The sequence below is a fragment of the Monopterus albus genome, unplaced genomic scaffold (genome assembly GCF_001952655.1).
Source record: "Monopterus albus unplaced genomic scaffold, M_albus_1.0 scaffold410.1, whole genome shotgun sequence".
NCBI classification, from domain to species: Eukaryota; Metazoa; Chordata; class Actinopteri; order Synbranchiformes; family Synbranchidae; genus Monopterus; species Monopterus albus.
The window spans coordinates 169956-188325 of NW_018128290.1; the positions used below are offsets into that span (position 1 = coordinate 169956).

Below are 18370 nucleotides of genomic sequence, written 5' to 3' on the forward strand. Positions count from 1 at the left end.
TCGCTCGGTAAAATCCACATCAGTGAACAGCAAAGCACAAATGGCTTCCTTCAAAGTTGGATACAGAATTGTCCAGTGCAAAAAACCACACAATAGCTGAGCAGCTCATTCTCCCTGCTGCTGTAGACATGGTGTCGATTATGCTGGATGAGACAAGTGCTGCAAAATTGAAAACTATCCCTCTGTCAAACGATAGTTACATTTATATTTTATCCGTTTTGAACTTAGTGTTATTTGACATTTAAAATTTGGCCGATTTCGTTATTTTTTTGACAAGTGGGGCTTGAAAATTCGCCCACTCTCTTAAATGGGGAATGACAAATGTTTGAGAACCACTGGTTTACATCATGTGGCGATAATCACAGGTTCACAAAGCTGAAGTAAGAAACATGTCCGCTGTAGTTTCAGGAGGAACTACTCAGCTAGGGAAAGTCAAGTAAAAATAAGTCTCAACTTCCTCACTGTGTGTTTTAGTGACAGGTTAAACGGCGCCTTAGCAGCACAAGGTCACGAGAAACAGAAGGGTCCAAAGAATCCAGCAAAGGCCAAGTTATAAACAGACCACAGTAAAATGTTTAGAATAATGTTAACTTGTTTAAAAATGAAATAAATGTAGTCAAAGGAGACAAATATAAAATACACCACTGTTCATTATTACAAGTCGTTTGGATACTAGTTGATCACGAACCTATGCAGCTCGCTCTGCCTCTCGAACGTCATTATCCACACTGATGAAGTCATCCAAAGCTTTTCTGGGAAGAAGTGGTTTAAAAGAGGTCACTGCAGAGAGGAAACGATCCAGCATGACAACCTGCTTCACATCTGAGCTGAACGGAGGGCAGAGGGCTTCAGAGATCACGCCACCCCACCTGCAATTCTGAAAGTTACCGTGCCATAGATATTGCCCTCAACAGCAGATGTACTCAGGGTTATCACTGCTACATCTCAGCGTCTGTATCCCTTAAAAAACAGCATGTATCTACATGGTGCAGGATCTCGGACACGCTGTAGAGCATAGAAGGTCCTGGACAGTGTCAGTCTGTGAAGGATGTGCACACAGCTTACACTCAGGTCAGCTGGCCTGTGTTGACTGTGATCACTGCTAATGAGCTACAGCTAACCAGTGTGTACAGGAGCTTTGCTCTCTCACTCGTTCACTGTGAACCGTTTACTGCTCTCTCTCAGGAGGCCCATGAGCAAGGCATCAACGCTGTGAGGTTCAGCTCCAGCTCAGTCCTGTTGGCCACTGGAGGAACGGACCGAGTCGTCAAGCTGTGGGAGGTCAGAGCAGGTACACGCTATAGCTGTTGTTGTTGTTTTTGTTGTTGTTTGAGTGTTTGTGATGAGGTGTTCTGACATCACTAATGATGTCATCAGGCTCGCTGACTCACAGAGCGACTCTGGATGGCAGCACTGAGGGGATCACCTGCATCGAGTTTGACCCAACAGTGAGTCAAACACCTGATCTCGCTCTCTAGTCTGCATTTTGAAATCAAAACTCCTGCTGACTTACTGACACACTTACAGGCTGATGATGACAGGCTGGTGTCTGTGGCTGATTTCTCTTTCCAGGGTCTCAGGGTCCTCGCGGCATCCTACGATAAGTCGGCCTTGTTGTGGCAGCTGGATGACTCCATTCCCAAGGTACCTGTTACAGACTGAGTGCAACCAAACAAACACAAACAGACCTCGACTTGACTCACAGCTCTACTTGACTGCAGACTTGACTCGGACTTGTGGATAGTGACTCGTGAACATGAAGTTTTCAGAGATTGGCGAGCGTTACTTGGCCGGCCTTTTGGCCCCTGACGTTTTCTCAGTCTGCAAATTAGTACATGTAGATACCCGTCTGGGATTGGTTCCTCAGTTGCAGCACTTGCTCCTTGGACTGCCTCACCTGTCTGTCTCTCTCTACCCGTCTGTCACAGTTGACTCTGACAGGTCACAGCAGGAAGGTGACGGCGGCGAGGTTTGGCAGTTCACCTCATCAGGTGGTGACAGGAAGTGCAGACAGAACCATCAGACTGTGGGACCTGCACAGAGCTGCCTGTGAGTCTGATCAATAACTGATCACCGACTGCCGATTGGCTGTTCACTGACTAGTGGACCTGTCCCTGCAGGTGTGCAGGTAGTTGAAGTGGCGTCATACTGCAGTGACCTGGTCTGTTCTGATAACTGTATCATCAGTGGGCACTACGACTGTAAGATCAGAGTCTGGGACACCAGGTGATGACCTTTGTTTCATATTTTTAAATGCTGCTTTATTAGTTCTGTTTTTCACCACATGTATTCTTCATCTTTTTAATTGAACGCTTTATTTAATTGCTTCACCACCCTCGTTTACCCCTCTTTGCTTTGTCACCACTTCACTTCAGTGCTTGGCCACATCTTCACCCTTTCACGACTTGACTCCATAACTTCAGTCCTTTACTGCTTTGATATATCCACAGCTGGTTTCACCTTGGCACTGCTTCCTTTCTTTACACTTCTCCTCTTCATCGTGTTGCTCCTTCACTACACAACCTTTACCCCCGAATAACTGCCTGGCTGCTTCTTCATCATTTCATGTTTCCTTTTCATAACCCTTAAGCCCTCTCCATGTTTTCTCTTCAGTTTCTTTCATTAGACTCAGATTCCAGTGGATTCTGTTTGCTGTGACCTGAACAGCACAACAAACAGTTTCACTTGGCCGGATCAGGAACTTTAGGGATCAGTGGAAACGGTGGAAACATGGCCGCTCTGTTCTGACTGACGTGACACTGATGCCTCTCCTTCATTCTCCTGGCTGTCTTCACAGCTACCCGTCTCCCTCTGTTACCTAGCAACAGCTCAGCCCAGAGACACCCCTCCCACCTCTTTGCGGGTTTCAACAAGCAAATGATTGACAGCTCTCTCCACCAATCAGATACCACCATCCTCCCTGACTATTGATTGGACAATAACAACATTCACTGGGCTGTGATTGGTCAAACTTTAATAATCATAATGATGCCTTTTAATTTGAAGTGAGATTTTAATCAACACTATAGATTTAAAGCCAATTTCTGATGTAAAGTCTGTTTACTGAAAATATACACCAGGGGTACTACTCATACCCATATTCTGTACAGTATCCACCCAATGTCCCACACATGCATATATATTTGTACGTTTACACTTGCGTACAATCATCTGCACATGTATGTGTGCCTCCGTGTAAAGAACGATGAAGACAAAAGAGAAAAAAATCCAAACATAAATGAACAAGGAGAAGTCGGGGTATAATAGTGCCGGCACTGTTTCCTATGGTACACTGATCAGCCGTAACATTGTGGCTACTGATGTGAAATGAATAAGATTATGTCGTTACAGTGGCACCTGTCACTGTGGGGGGGTATTCAAGTCCTTGAAGCTGATGTGTTGAAAGCAGGAAACGGGCAGTGTAAGGATCTGAGCGACTCTGACAAGGTCCAGACTGTGATGGCTGACCACTGGGTCAGAGCGTCCCCCTGCAGGTCCTGTTGGGTGTTCCCGGTCTGCAGTGGTCAGGACCTACCACAGTGTCTAAGGAAGGACAGACGGTGAACCAGCCACAGGGTCGTGGACGCCCAGGGCTCACTGATGTCGACCTACTGTAGATAAAATTGTAAAATTCCATTTGTACTTTTCAAAGAAGTTCCTTTGTGTTTGAACCATTGTTAAAATGGGTGAAAATGAGAAATATTGTGCATTGGCCTCTGTGAAGAGGCGCATTCAGTGGTGATATCACAGCAGGAGTGAGTCTAACTGGTCCTCACCACCACAGTTTTCACTGCTTTTACATGTTTCTAATCACCAAATGCTGGACAAGTTTGTGCTCTTTGAGAGAGTATAACTACGATAGCAAACAGATTCCCACAACATGCACAGTGAGTGTCTGAGCGACACGAGTGCTGGTTGACTGCTGTGTTCACAGTCTTAAGCAGGTGGTCATCATGTTACGGCTGATCAGTATAAACAGTAAATGTCTTCACACAGAGTAAAATCCCAGATTGAAAAGTAAACTCCAGTTGTCAGATGAATGTAGTTTCAGAAAAGTACAATATTTTACTTGAGTAAAAGCAGTTTCCACTACTGCTTATCTGGAGTCGCATCACGGTGGCGGCAGCTTCATCAAGGAAGTCCGGATGTCCCTCTCCCCATCGCCGTTTTCCCGGCTCCTCCTGGGGTCCCGAGGCGTTCACAGACTGGATGAGTTCTGGGTCTGTCTCAGGACCCCTTACTAGCTGCACATGTTTGGAAAACCCTTGTCCAAGCAGATCCTGATCACATCCTCGAACCCCCTTGTTGGCTCCTTTTGACTCGGAGGAGCAGCAGCACAGATTCTGTTTAGATTGATTCTGCCACACTGATTGGTGCTCCTCCATGTGTGGCCGCCAGAGCAACGTGTGTCGGATCAGGTTAACTGAAACTGATGTCTCACACTCAGGGCGGCGAGCTGTGTTCAGGAGTTTCCTGCTCAGGGCAAAGTCACCTCACTGGACATCAGTGTTGACCATCGCCAGCTGCTTAGCTGTTGCCGTGACAACTGTCTCCAGCTGGTCGACCTGAGGAGGTGGAGCAATGACCGCATGTGCTTCAGGTAGAAACTTCAGAGTTTAAGAAACATTGTGTTTTAATGAGCAGCTGTGTGGACCGTGAGGCTGACTGTCTCTGTGTTTCTGTCTCAGAGCTGACGGGTTTAAATGTGGCAGCGACAGCACCAAAGCTGTGATCAGGTGAGTTCACCCCTGAAGGAACCCGGTCCTTCAGTCAGGGTGGTGTTGCAGAGAAACCTGACAGTTTTTCTCTCCTGATATGATTCTGATGCCAAACTCAAAGTATCCAGAGATCCGATTTCAGTGTTTTGCTCACAAGCCAAACGTCACAGCTTCTCTGCATCAGGCTGATGTTATTGTGTCCATAAAGACAGAAAATATCAAAGTCCAGTTTTAAGACAACTGTTCAGAGTGAACCTAGCTAACCATGAAAGTCATTCTCAGCACTTAATGTTGGATAGAAACACCTTGCATTCATCATGTAGAAGGTGGTGACAGTTACCAGCAGGAACCTTGTTCATGAATGTTAGTTCATCACCTCAAATAAACACAGGCCATGTGACACATCTGATCAGGAGTCTGCAGCACCGTCAGCAGTGTCTCACAGACAGTAGTGTCGGCAGCGACCTGGGAGCAATCTGATCCATGTAGTGTTTTTTTTTTTTTGTCCCAGTACTGAGGACCAGTAGAACCAGGAAAACACACCGCAGGTGTTAAGACGAAACCCATGACAGTGTGGAGACACAGAGATGCAAAAACACATTCAGCAACAGAAACACTGTTGTGATAGCAGAACTGAGTTCAGTAAGGAGTGAACCCACTTTGAATATAATGTGCAGCTTGGGTTAGTTAGCCACCACTGACCCCCACGCCCCTGAACTTAACTGGCTGACAAAGATAAACAGCAGGTGGAGCTGATTCTACAGTCGGTGTCATTAAACCAGCAGAAGTGAAGCTCAGACTGTGGAAGACATGATGGAAATCTTGATCTTTCTCTTGGTTTCATGAGTCAGTATGAGGAAAAAGTCCTGATAATGCCTGCTTCCTGACCTGCTGCGTGCAAACAGGGTCTCTGTCCCCAGGTGATCCCTCCCAACAAGGCTGGTCGTGTTCATGTAAAGGTGGCAGAAATAATGGACGGGCTGGCGACACCAGGGTGAGAGCAGGGTTTGCTAATGTTTTGTGATGTCACAGGTTCACTCAGGTAAAAATGGTTTAGCATTGGTGTTTGTATATTTAATTCCCTGCTGTCTATCGGCGTGTTTCTGGTCAACAGATTAAAATAGAGACAGGAGGGATGAGCTGCTGTCGTTCATTTTCTGCTGTTTCCATGACGACAGCAGGACCAGTATGCTCAGCGTCTGTTCAGCTGTCTGCCAGCACTAAATACATAAATTGTGTTTGAATCCAAAGTCAGTCAGTCGGCCAGGCTGGCCTCCCTCTGTAGCTCCACACAGGCGCTGTGATGAACTGCTGGTAAACCGTCGTGAATCCACTCGGCTGGATCCAGCAGCTGTCATCTCCACTCTAACACAACGCATCTTGGTTTTATGAGTTCTATAATAAAACATCCCTGCACATTTCCTGAAAATAACTCAGTAATTTGGTGCTAATTAAATTAAGGCAGCATTATTCTCTAAGGAACACCCTGTAACTGCACACTCATTTGTGTAGAGCTCCGTTGACTCAAAGACGCTGACAGAGATCCATTAAAACTGAATATTATCTTTGAAAACTTGTCTGATTGTTTAATTATAGGTTTTAGTGCAATTTAGAATCGCACCAAATGTACAACTATACAGCCACATTATCCACTTCCGTGTTCAGGCAATGTGCTGAGTACTGCCTTGCAATTATCACAGTAAACTGAAGAGTAACACTACAGCTGTGTGGATGTTCTTTTATAAGTACAGTAAAGACGGTGTCCCTCAGTAACCTCCTTCAGACAGGATGATAGCACCTGTCAGACGATGCTTGAGAGTAAATTTTGATAGATTGAATCATCCGTTGAAAATAAATGTTCAGGAATCGGCGACAAAAGAACCTGAACTGTCCAAACTTCACTCAGCAGACTGAACCTGAGCCGCCACAAACCTTTTGCTGAGCAGGCTTTTACTGTGACACCGTGGCAGGAAGTGAAGGAATACAGATTACTGCAGCAGTGAACGATCACATGACCTGTAGTCGGCTAGTTGGTTCTCTGGTGTGATGTTGGTCTTGAACTGAGACTTTACCTGAGACCTTTAGGTTCTGATTTGACATGTTTGTCATGAAACGTGTTGCTCTTAACTTGGACCTGACTCAGGAACCTTCTGAGTTGTACAACAATAACTTTGTTCCAGCTTTTCACTGCAGAATTCCACTGGTTCTTAGTAAAGTTTTGCATAGACCTAAAACTGGGACCCAAGCCCACAACTTTAAGACCTGACTCAGACAAATCCTGCTGGTAGTGCCAAATTTGAGTCCTGAACAGACTAGAACCCTGTTCTCTCTCGGTCTAACCTGACATTTATTCTCTTCAGTCCAGACGGCTGTTTCCTGGCAGCCGGATCAGCAGATGGTGCCGTTTACACCTGGAATGTCGCCACCGGCAACCTGGAGACCCACCTCCCTGGCAAACACAAGTATGAGATCGGAAATATTGATCACCTTATCAATAAATGACAACCAAACCAGTTTAGACTGTTTATTTAACATTGTTTTAAATCTCTGTATGGTGTAAAAGTAAGACCGGACCCTGGTTGCTGATTTGGCCCCAACTTGATTTGTGTCCTTTTCATTAACAGCCTGTTTGCTTGTCCACAATGGAAAATGTTCATATTCAGAGTTGCATGAAAAATGTTTTTGAAGAGTTTTTGATGTTCAGTAGACATAAATGAGGCTTTAAACTATTTAATGGTCTTATACTTGTACAGCGCTTTTCTACGCTTTACAGCTCACTCAAAGCGCTTTCACACTACTTGGCCATTCACATTCACACACCGGTGTCATCACCGGGAGCAACTAGGGGTTCAGTGTCTTGCTCAAGGACACGTCAACACGTTGACTGGACAAGCCAGGAATCGAACCGCTAATCCTCTGTTTAGAAAATGACCCGCTCTACCTCCTAAGCCACAGCCACCCTGCATTTAGGCAGGTTTTCTCATCTTGACTCCCCACAAATGAAGTTAGGTTACTCTAAGTATATAATAATCATGATCAATAAACGCTCCAGAGTAAATATCATTAAATGTCCAAATATTAAATGTTCCTGAAAATCTCTAAGGCTTGGTACAAAGAGCAGGGGCTCTAAGATGCCTCCCTGAGGAACTCTGTGTTAAAGACAAATACATAACTTTACTAAAGTTTCACTAGTGTAATAATCTTTTACTAAATGTTTCTTTTAAAGCTTATAAAGATTAAACAAGGATCTGAAGCTCTAAGATGCTTCCCTGAGGAACTTCATGTTGCATACCAGAGTGAACTGTTCCTTTCACTTCACCTTTAAAGTCTCCTCTTTCTCCTAGTTCCTCCATCAGTGCCGTGTCCTGGTCTCTGTCTGGCGAATACGTCGTCAGCGTGGACAAGAGTCGGTGGGCCGTCCTCTGGAGTGACATCTGAAACAACCAGCCCATGAGGAGGTCACGTTGTCAAGGCAACAGCCCACACATCACGCCTAACCTGAAAAAGCAACCTGATCAGGGAGAATTTGGGATTTTTAAGATATTTGTTCATGGGACAAACAGTACATGAAACTTTAAGCTTGGTGCTTCTTTTTTTTACCCTAACTGTGGAGTATTAACAGGTATTACTGAGGGAACACTTTAAGCTTCTTTTACTGGATTATCTGAACAAAGGGAAAACTGCAGGACATTCAGTAACATTTAAAATATGTGACCATGAAGCAAAGACGATGGGAAACACATTTTCCAGGAGGAGGACTCAAAGATCACAAACATCTGATTTCAACCAAAAAATGTAAAAACTCTGGGGATCCAAACAGGATTGACTTTATTATGTTTGTGTTTTTTTCTATGTTCTATTTTGTTATTTTTCACAGACTAACATGCACATGGGATGTTCTGGAACTAAAACTACTGTGGGGCATTCAGCAGCTCAACCTACTGTGTAGCTGTCAGATACTAACATGGTGCATTCTAGAACTAAGCTGAGTGTTTGGAAATTAAATTGAATGCAAGTTGTTTACAGACTAAAGTTAACATGGCGCAGTCAGAAACTGGATTTGGGCAGCAGACTTTGGAGTTACTGCTTTTAGCCTGTGTAGTGTTTTAAAGTGGAAGACACTTGGTGCAGCATCTAGGACGCCTCACCACATCCAGAGAAGACAGTGTCTTTGTGTGACTACTTGTGCGATGTGTTCGGAGACATCTCAGGCTGCCCATCACACTGCAGTGAAGCATTTTGCACACGCCAAAACAGGTCACTTCACCCATTTAAAGGCCTGGTTCCTGGTTCTCCTAAAACCCACCATGATCTCCTTGGTCGTGGAGAAAACCTCTGTGATGACAGGACCTAACTGTGCTTTAAAAGTGTTTCTGACAGCTGATTCTGAGCACAGAGGTTGGTGTCAGGGGTTCTGCGGGCCTTCAAATGCTTTGAATCCATTTTTCTCAAAAGTCCTTCATATTGCCTGCCTGCTGTAGCGAGCGATGTCAGTTACGTTAAGTGTTTTGTTCGTGGTTGCTGGCTGTTGGGAGACTTTATACTACAATAAACAATGAGTAGGACTGTTGTGACGGTTTATTTGTGTGCACAGGGCAAGCTGAGCTCATCCAGTCAGAATAGACGTGATGATTTCTTTTATTTAGTAAAAACTTAAATTTGGAAGTTTGGATTGGTTACAGGTGAGCGGACCTCTCCTGTGCTGCTGTTCGTTCGGTATCCAGGAATCAGGAGAGTATGGAAGGCAGTGCCTTTGGATCTTATCTCGGCAGCAGAGGTTCAGTTGTGTTGAAGGACCTGGAGGCATTTCTTCACATGGGTCTGCAGGTCTGAGCAAAAGCACTAGTTTAGTTTTTAAAAAAGACATTCAGAGGTATTAAAAAGTGTTAAATGTCCTTTACAGAATCTTATCTTCAGCCTGGTGCAGGCAGGAACATAATGTCTCAGTAACCCTTAAAGACATTTTGTCTCAGGACAAAAGGGCTGAAAACTCCAGTTCTGCTGTTCCAGACACCAGACTTTATGGAAAAGTCACATTTGGACTTTAGACAATATAAAGTTGAAATATCTGAATCTTCATTCATCCACGTTCTGCTTTGTCAGGTCCAGGTCCAGATCATTAATTAATTACCACTGATTAATTAGAGATTAGTGAACCTGCAGAAACTGTCAGAACTGATTTTTGTCACAGCTTCACAAATGCAGACTGAACAGTTCTGTTCCACGTTGCTGTATTAAACCAGTTGCCTCATATTGTGTAGGCCCCGTCCTGCCACCAAAGCAGCTCAGACCTGTTGAGGCCTGGACTCCACAGACCTCTGAAGGTCTCCTCTGGTATCTGGCACCAAGACATCATCAGCAGATCCTTTAAATCCTGTAAGCTGTGAGGTGGGGCCTGCATGGATCGGACTTGTTAGTCCAGCACAGGCCACAGATGTTTGATTAGATCGAGATCTGGGGAATTTGGAGGTCAAGTCTACACCTTGAACTCATCGTCGTGCTCCTCAAGCCCTCAGGGGTGGAACAGTGTTTGGATAGGTGCTACGTGTGACAGTAACATTCACGTGATGTAAAAGAAAATGTGATTCACAGACCAGGCCACTTTGTTCCACTGCTGCATGGTCCACTTCTGAAGCTCACATACCCATTGTAGGTGCACTGGACAGAGGTCAGCAGCTACACAGCCCCATCTGCAGCAAGCTGCGATGCACTGTGTTCTGACACCTTTCTATCAGAACCAGCACTGGGTTTTCCAGCTGTCTGTGCTACAGTAGCTATTCTGTGGGATCGGACAACGCGGGCTAGCCGTCGCTCCCACATGCATCAGTGAGTCTTGGGCGCCCATGACCCTGTCGCCAGTTCCCTGTTTATCCTTCCATGGACCACTGGTCGGTATTGACTACTGCAGACCAGGAACACCCAGCAAAACCTGCAGCCTGGGAGGTGCTCTGACCTGGTCGCCAGCCATCACGGTTTCACCTCACAACATCAAAAACGGACAGGTGCCATGATATCAAGATAATTCCCATCACATCACTGGCCAGTGGTTGTAATGTGGCTCGTCCTACCTGCACGCCTACGTTCACACGTAGACCGAGCTCTGCTTAAACCACCTGGAGACACAGATCGACTTCACGTGACTTAATGCAGCCTCATGTTGGGGTTTCCCTTACTCTCCCAAAATCATAGCCGAATTGTGTGATGGTCTGTACACGTGTCTGCTGAAGGCCACACACTGACGTGTCGTGTCAGCGGCGGATGATAAGTGTGTCCAGTATCTAACCAGTGAGCGAACAGAGTCCATTCAACCAACCCCGGGCTCCACCCATCCCTCCTTCATCCTGCCGTCTCTACTCTCGGGCCTTTACTTTTTAGACTTAATGACAAACTGTTGAAGTCTCATCGGGAGTGGTGATGGTGAGGCCGCAGGCACGTTCACACCGAGGTCCTTACTCCCACCTGACCGGCCGCCGGCCCTCAGGGCCTGGTCTCTGCACTGAACTGGACCGTAGGCCTGTCACCAGAACCGCTACACTGAGAGCAGCAGGCCAGTCCTCAATGGGGGAAGTGGTTTCTCCAGAGAAAACAGACTTTCACACACAGTGAAACCTGCTATTGCACCATAGGGCCAGCTTTTAGTCTGAGTCGTCCTGCAGCTGCGTCTTTGGCATTTCTGTGGAGATCAACTGGAAACTTGGTTTGGGGTCTTGGTTGCTCGGTATGTGTCTGTTGCAACGTCACATCCTCTATAAAGGATTCAAGTTACATAAGTCGTGAAACACCCAGCAACAGAAAGAGGTTGGTGGGATTTCAGTTATATGCACATAAAGCCAGAACTCAGGAGGGGCAGAGCAACCAGCTGTGCCAGAGTCAGTGGGGATGGAGGGCGCGTCCTCGCACTCGAGCCAAGAGCCACGTCTTGACAATACAAAGTTAATGATGATGATGATGATATCAATATTACTAATGTATATTTACCATATTTAGTCATTTGTCCTCTTAAACTTGGATTTGACCTTTAGTGACCTGGCACGGTCAGTCGGGTCTGAACGTCCAGGTAAACGCGTCATTTAGCTGTTTTTATTTATAGGTGATTCTCCTAAAGACACAGCGTAGTTTGTCATATAGACACTAAATGAATATGGAAACGTGAATCAAACAAATGGCTCGGACGTGCGCGGCATCACACTGTTACACATAATGTTTTTGTATTGTGTCATGGCTCGTACACCTCCCCACCCTTTAGCGAAACGGGAACATGTAATAGCATCGTTTGCGTTTTAATATGACGCTGTAAATATGTCCGTGACTTGATTCTCATTTCTTGCTGCCAGCCGTTTGGGCGCCACCGGGCTTCCATACAGATGCTTCAAACTCCGGTGTGCTTCCTATTCTGGACGTGGTGCCAAGTTTACAAAGTATGAATTCATATTTATTTATTTACTAAAGGCCACGGATGGCTGGAGGGAGGGGTGGATGCTGGAGGTCCAGCTGTCAGCGTGCTGTTAATGTCGGAGACAAATAAAACCTTTCCTCGGGGTGTTTCATGTTTTAACGCAGTTTACTGCTAATGAGCCTGACGGGAGAGAGAGACGTCGACAGGCAACGAGAGGAGAGAGAGGGAGGAAGGGAGGGTGAGATAAAGAGGAGGAAGAGCAGAGCGTAGGGCTCAGTCAGTCGCTCGGTGGACCAGAGCTCAGATGGAGGTTTTTCCTCCTGCCGAGGAGACTGACGGCATGACGACGACTTCCTGAGAGAGCGAGAGAGAGAGAGAGAGAGAGAGAGAGAGAGCCCCCAGTTTCCAAGGTGACGGCATCCCTCCATCCTCATCCTCCTCCATCGTCTGTGGCTCGACGGCGTCGTCAGGATGGGAGATAAAGGAACCAGGTGAGACGTGGTGATACACGAGGTGTGTGTGTGTGTGTGTGTGTGTGTGTGTGTGTAGTGTAGTGTGTAAACACAGATCCAGACGTGTGTTGTGCGTGTGTTGTGGTAACATTACATAACGTTCAACCAGGTCCTCCAGCAGGTCTCTGTGCGCAGGGCACGCATCATTTCTTCTGTATAAGGTTTTTTTTCTTGTTGGCCTTTATTTTGATAGTGCAGACCGACAGGAAGCATGGTGACATTCAGTGTTGGGCGAGGTAGGGGAGGAATGTAACACTGGGTCAGCTGTAACACTCCCAGTTTGACCAGTCAGAAAAGAGCTGCAGTGACAGTATCACTACCAAACATTCCCAGTTTCTTTCTGAGCTGACAGGAGCAGCGGCGACTCTCTGTGGACGACACTGTGGACTTGAGGGACAAAAAAAACAGATTTTCACATAAAGCAAAGATTATTGTTGACTAGTTTTCATTGTATGGAAGAATCTACCCCCAGGGGTTGCAAGCCAGTGACTTCTGTGCCGGTCCCAAGCCTGGATAAATAGAGGGCTGTGTCAGGAAGGGTATCCGGCATAAAAACATGCCAAATTTAAACATGCGAATCATCAGTGTGAATTCTATACCGGATCGGTCGAGGCCCGGGCTAACAACGACCGCCACCAGTGCTGTTGACCTACAGGGTGCTGGCGGAAATCAGACTACTGTTGGTTGAAGAAGGAGAGGAGGTAGAAGGATTCATAGACACAGAGAGAAGAGGAAAGGCAGGAGTATAGGTCTGAGAATAGGATGGAGCTGCCAGGCAAGAGGTCAAGAGGAAGGCCAAAGAGGAGATATATGGATGTGCTAAAAGAGGACATGAAGTTAATTGGGGTGAGAATAGAGGATGCTGAGGATAGTTAGGTGGGAACAACTGATAGAAGGAGAAGAAGTTTTCACTGTATTGAAGGTAGTGGTTTGACTTGGGTGACCTAAAGCAGCATCTACTCTAGTTTGATGCTTGGCAGTCCTGCTAACTCCAAACCTGCATGCTAAGCTGTTAGCTATGTAGCTGGATGTTTGGGGCGGGGGCGGGTGTAACAGTGCATCTCCACCGTAAAGCCTGATGACCAGGAGATGCTACTGAAGAGATTCTCTGCATCATGTGCATTCGGCAGACTCGAGACCAAAAGAAGTGTGGGTCCAGTCCAGTGTCGGGTCAGGGCCCACAGACCCTGACCCCCAGGGGCAGCATCTACATTTGCCACATCTGTGACATTGATTGAACTTTTATGTGACACATGCACATTTTGAAAGATGGATGCCCCCCAGACACACACATCCTTTTATTTGTCACTTTGCAGGTCTTTCAGCAAATTCTGTCTTGTTGTTACCTCTGTCCCCAGCTAGTGGTAGAACTCACCCTGGTAGTGGGGTCGGTCATCACAACCGAACTCTGTACGTTTGATTTTAACTCACATAATCCGTGATTGTGTTGTCGTCAGCCCTGTGAGTTTTATTTGTAGTAGACAAATACGGGTACCGTGTATCAGGGTTTGCTGTTACAGAACATCTGTAGCTGAAACTTCCACAGTTCATGGAGTTCGAACTGGCAGCGAAGTGCAACAAACACACGAAAGCAGCAGTAACATGAATCGTTCCTCTGCAGAACAAGTACTTTAATTAAGTTTTGCTGGTAGAACTTTTGTACTTTAAGTAACTACTGGCTTGTAGTGGAGTATTTGTAGACTGTGGTACTGCTGCTTTTACTTTAGTAAAGGTGTCAGTCCGTCGTCCATCGCTGCTTAGTACGAGTTTACTTTTGCTGTTGTACTTTAATTTTAGTCACTTACTGATCAGTGGTGGTACATTACTCATGGTCCTCCTTCATTAGTATGCAATAATATTTTACACTGTGTGTGTTCACACTCCCGTCACAAACTGTTGGGGAGCCCAGCTGATTCCTGGACCACGGCTCCGCCAGCAGCTAGCCAGGTCTCTTCTGTAATGTCTCAGGTCCAGTTACTTTAATAATAATAATCAGCACCTTTATTTGGCCAAGTATGTTACATACACATGGAATTTGTTTCTGGTACAGAACCGATGCAGCCATCTGCGGCGCCAACTCACACCGATGGCCATCGGGGGTTCAGTGTCTTGCCCAAGGACACTTCAACACATGGACTGTAGGCACTGAGATTCGAACCACCAACCCTCCGGTTGAGAAACGATCACTCTACCCACTGAACCAAAGTCGACCCCAAACGACTATTCTCTATTATTCTATTTTCCTGTCACGGCGTCTTTAATTTTGCGTCGTGTGCCTTGTCCAGTGAATTTTACTCCAGCTGGACCCGGTGTCATTGACACTCTTGAAGCTGTTTGGGTTGCACATTCAGAATGTGTATTTTTTGTGCTTGGTGGCTGGTGTTGCCTCGTATCTGAGTGTTGGGTGTGTTTCTGTGTTTGCAGGCTGGATGGCAAGTGTGTTGTCAGCAGAATATTAACGAGTTCAGTGTGATCAGTCAGACATACAGAGCAGCTCAACCAAACGCTGCTGCTGCTGCTCGAGATGTTTCCCTGCCAACACGAGATTTTTACAGAAGTAAAAGCGACTCGTCCACAGTCATCTGTCCTGATTCGCTTCAAACCTGCTCTGACACGTCTGGAGCTGATAGTGACGACCACGACACGTTAATACAGAATGTTTTTAGAACTCTTCTCTGTCAACCTAACTTTATTTCTGCAGCCCAAGTCACAACTTCCAGATCAGTCTGAGTTTTTTTTAACAACAAATCATTTGTTAGCACCCTCACTTGTTTGTCTAGTTTGGATAACTAGAAACGTTCCTCTATACATCATCGATTCATTTGAAACGACAGACACTGTCTCAGATGTTCTCTGTCTGTTTTAATACATATTTGATTTTATACTTTAAGAGGTTGAATACAAAAAAAGAAAAGTCAGACAAAATATATGGACACATTTAAAAAAAAACAGTCATAAGAAAAAGGCAGGTAGATGTTTCTACATGTTATCAGGTCTAGGAGAGATAGAACATCAAAATCTTGTATATTTAACAGGTAAAGGAAAAAGGCTGGCGACTTTCTGTTTATCATTGTCAGAACATTGTGTGTCTGTCAAAGCAGCGGAGCTGTGTAACCAGACCAGAGACTCTCCACAGCGATGCCGTTCTCGGCCTGTGGACTGATAAGCGAGACCAGGGTCTGGACTCTCACACACATTACGTGAATTTGAACCTGTCATTTGGCAACGATTTCATCAGCAGATTTCCAACCAGACCATTAGTGTTGATGCTGACCAGTTTCTCCCAGCTCACTGTCTGTGGCCACGGTTTCCAGTCTGAGAGCGTGACTTCTCCACTGCCATCATGCATCAGTGCTTAATGGAGAAAGACATCCAGGTCGTGGTATATGCAGCAGCGCTGATGTGCCAGAGATTCTTGAAGATAGTTCACCTCTCATCCAAGAAAACGTGAAGACGCTTCTCAGATGAGAGGCGACCCTCCACTGAGTCCAGCTGCCATCTTATAATGCTTTTCAAATATTGTTGTTCTAGAAATCTGCTCCAAAAGGTGCCAAAGCCTCCTGTGACCCAGCCTCATTGAACTGGCAGCAGTGCAGACATATGAGCTTCTAAAGGTTTTGAGCTGGACTGAACTCTAACCAGCCAGATTTTCACTTATTTCTGCTTGATCAGTGAGTTTTTTTTTGTAATTTCATGAGGACAAACATTTGAAGAGCTGGGCAGAGTGTGGCATAGCAGGTGGTAGTAGAGCCGAGTGGGGCAGGGGAAGGGCGCGCTGGGCAGAGCAGGGTGGGTTAGTTTGGAGTCTCATGCTACCTGAAGTTACTGTAGCTTTAAGAAGATCAAATAGGAATCCAACATGCCCCTGAGGTTTCCAGATGGAAACGTTCTGATTTTGACATAAAGAGGCATCAAGAGCTGATGTAAAAGGGACATAAGGCAGTAACAGATGCATGGTCGCTGCGTGGCTTTACGGGTGTAACATCAGTCGATCCACCACAGAAACATGTCGACATTTCCTGTCAGGACAAAGCATAATAAACTAGCACCATCACCAGGTCAACATTTTGTTGTTTACTATGAGCTTCAGATCTTCTCTGTGTATGCTGCTAATTAGCCTGCTAATTAGAATTTAGCAGGCTTAACACACATGGTACACCCTAGCTAAACATTAGCGTGTTAGCATGCTGATATTTACAGCTGAAATGATCAATTATGATTTATTGTTTCAGGCAGTTTTTGTATGTAAAACATTCACTGGTTGAAAGTGATTAGCTCTGCTGCCTTTCTTTGATGTGACAAACTCATTCCATCCAGGTTGGACAGACGAGCTCAGTGGAAGAAACGTTTTATACACAGAACCGTCAGTTAATTGAGAAAGTGATCATTAATGAATTGCTGATGAATTAATAATGAAGCCATCGTTAGGTGCTGCCAAACTGATGTGAGCGTTTGGCTCAAAGCATCGCTGTGTCTAACTACAGCCCCACAGCCAGACAAACGGCCTTCAGACAAGATGGCGGACTGCCAACCTCACGGGAAGTAGTCCATATTAGCAGGAAGGCATCGACCTCAGCAGGTTCAGTGCTGGGTTCGGGGGCAGGGGCCAGGGCTTTTAGAAATGACGCCCTGCCCAATGGGGGCATGATGCACAGAAGACTGACCCTGATCCTCCCTGAGTTAACGATCACCCCAACCCAACTTTCTGCTGGAGGTTGACAGTCCACAGTGTTGGTCCCAGCGTCTCTGCCTGCAGCTTGGTCCCCATCCAGCTCAGAGCTGCTAGCACAGGCCGAGACTAGTGTTGGGTCTGGTTGAAAGCTTCATGTTCAGCAGACAGTCAAAGCAGTGAAACTAGGAGGTGGTTTTGTGGTTTCAGCTGTGATTTGTTGTAGGATTCATCTTCCAGTAGTCCTTGTTGTTTTGAAGGCAGCTCGAGAACAGGAAACCAGTCACCAACTGCTGGTACCCAGTTTAACTCGGAAACAATGAGAGTCACATCCTGTGGGGAGTGATGGCTCCATTTCTAATAACAGAGCTTGGATATGAAGTATTTAACAGTTGCTGTTTTGGTTGGAATGGGTAGAACCCTGCGGTGCGATCAGGATCCAGTTAACGTCACTGTGGAAACTCCTGCCTCACCACCATCACTCTGCAGCTGTCAGGTGTGATGTCGTGGGGTCAGTGAGAGTCTCAGCTGTCGGCGTGGTATCCAGGGAGTCTTCAGCCGTCTGTCAGGCAGCAAGCTGACACAAAGATCAGATATTGATCAGTCTGTTAGGGCTCTCCCTCTGTCAGAGAGTCTAGATCGATCAGAGAGCCGGGGCAGGAGAGGGAGGCTCTGCAGCTGCACAACAAAAACCAGCCCACCTGCACACAGTCCTGCAGAAACACAGCTACTGTCACAGCTGTTACTTACTGATGGAAGTGAGATGTTCATACTTTATAAATAAATTTCTGTGTAGCTGGAGAACATCCAGGTTTCACACCGTCCTGCTGATTGTGGGACCAAACCTACAACGTCCTGGGAATCGGCAGAATTTATTACAGAAAAAGATTTTGTAAAGTCAATGAAATCTCTGAAAATCAACCATGAAATTAACAGATGTTTATCGCATGTGACACAATGTTCCAAAATTTCTTTGTTCTGCAGTGAAAACCAAAACGTAAGATTTTTGAGACCCTCAAAAGTCAGAAAAACCTACAAGCGTCGGTTATTTCTCCTTTGTGGCTCTGTAAGCCAG

At 45.9% G+C, this 18370-nt stretch overlaps 2 protein-coding genes across 4 annotated transcripts in view; both read left to right on the forward strand.

Annotated features, from left to right (window-relative positions):
- atg16l2 (ATG16 autophagy related 16-like 2 (S. cerevisiae)) overlaps positions 1-9283 on the forward strand; it is a 17149-nt gene extending 7866 nt beyond the window's left edge. For both annotated transcript variants that reach the window (XM_020586507.1, XM_020586508.1), the window contains exons 10-18: positions 1186-1291; positions 1378-1448; positions 1573-1644; positions 1929-2049; positions 2121-2226; positions 4448-4600; positions 4689-4736; positions 7079-7180; positions 8063-9283. In XM_020586507.1, coding sequence (XP_020442163.1) covers positions 1186-1291; positions 1378-1448; positions 1573-1644; positions 1929-2049; positions 2121-2226; positions 4448-4600; positions 4689-4736; positions 7079-7180; positions 8063-8156 — 873 coding nt within the window. In that variant the 3' untranslated portion in view covers positions 8157-9283. The remainder of the gene's footprint in view (positions 1-1185; positions 1292-1377; positions 1449-1572; positions 1645-1928; positions 2050-2120; positions 2227-4447; positions 4601-4688; positions 4737-7078; positions 7181-8062) is intronic.
- A 2945-nt stretch (positions 9284-12228) lies between these two features.
- The window catches only part of arrb1 (arrestin, beta 1), a 28397-nt gene continuing 22255 nt past the window's right edge, over positions 12229-18370 (forward strand). The window contains exon 1 of one of the 2 annotated variants that reach the window (XM_020586491.1): positions 12229-12605. In XM_020586491.1, the coding sequence (XP_020442147.1) occupies positions 12586-12605 (20 nt within the window). In that variant the 5' untranslated portion in view covers positions 12229-12585. The remainder of the gene's footprint in view (positions 12606-18370) is intronic. The other variant, XM_020586490.1, reaches the window with a different exon arrangement.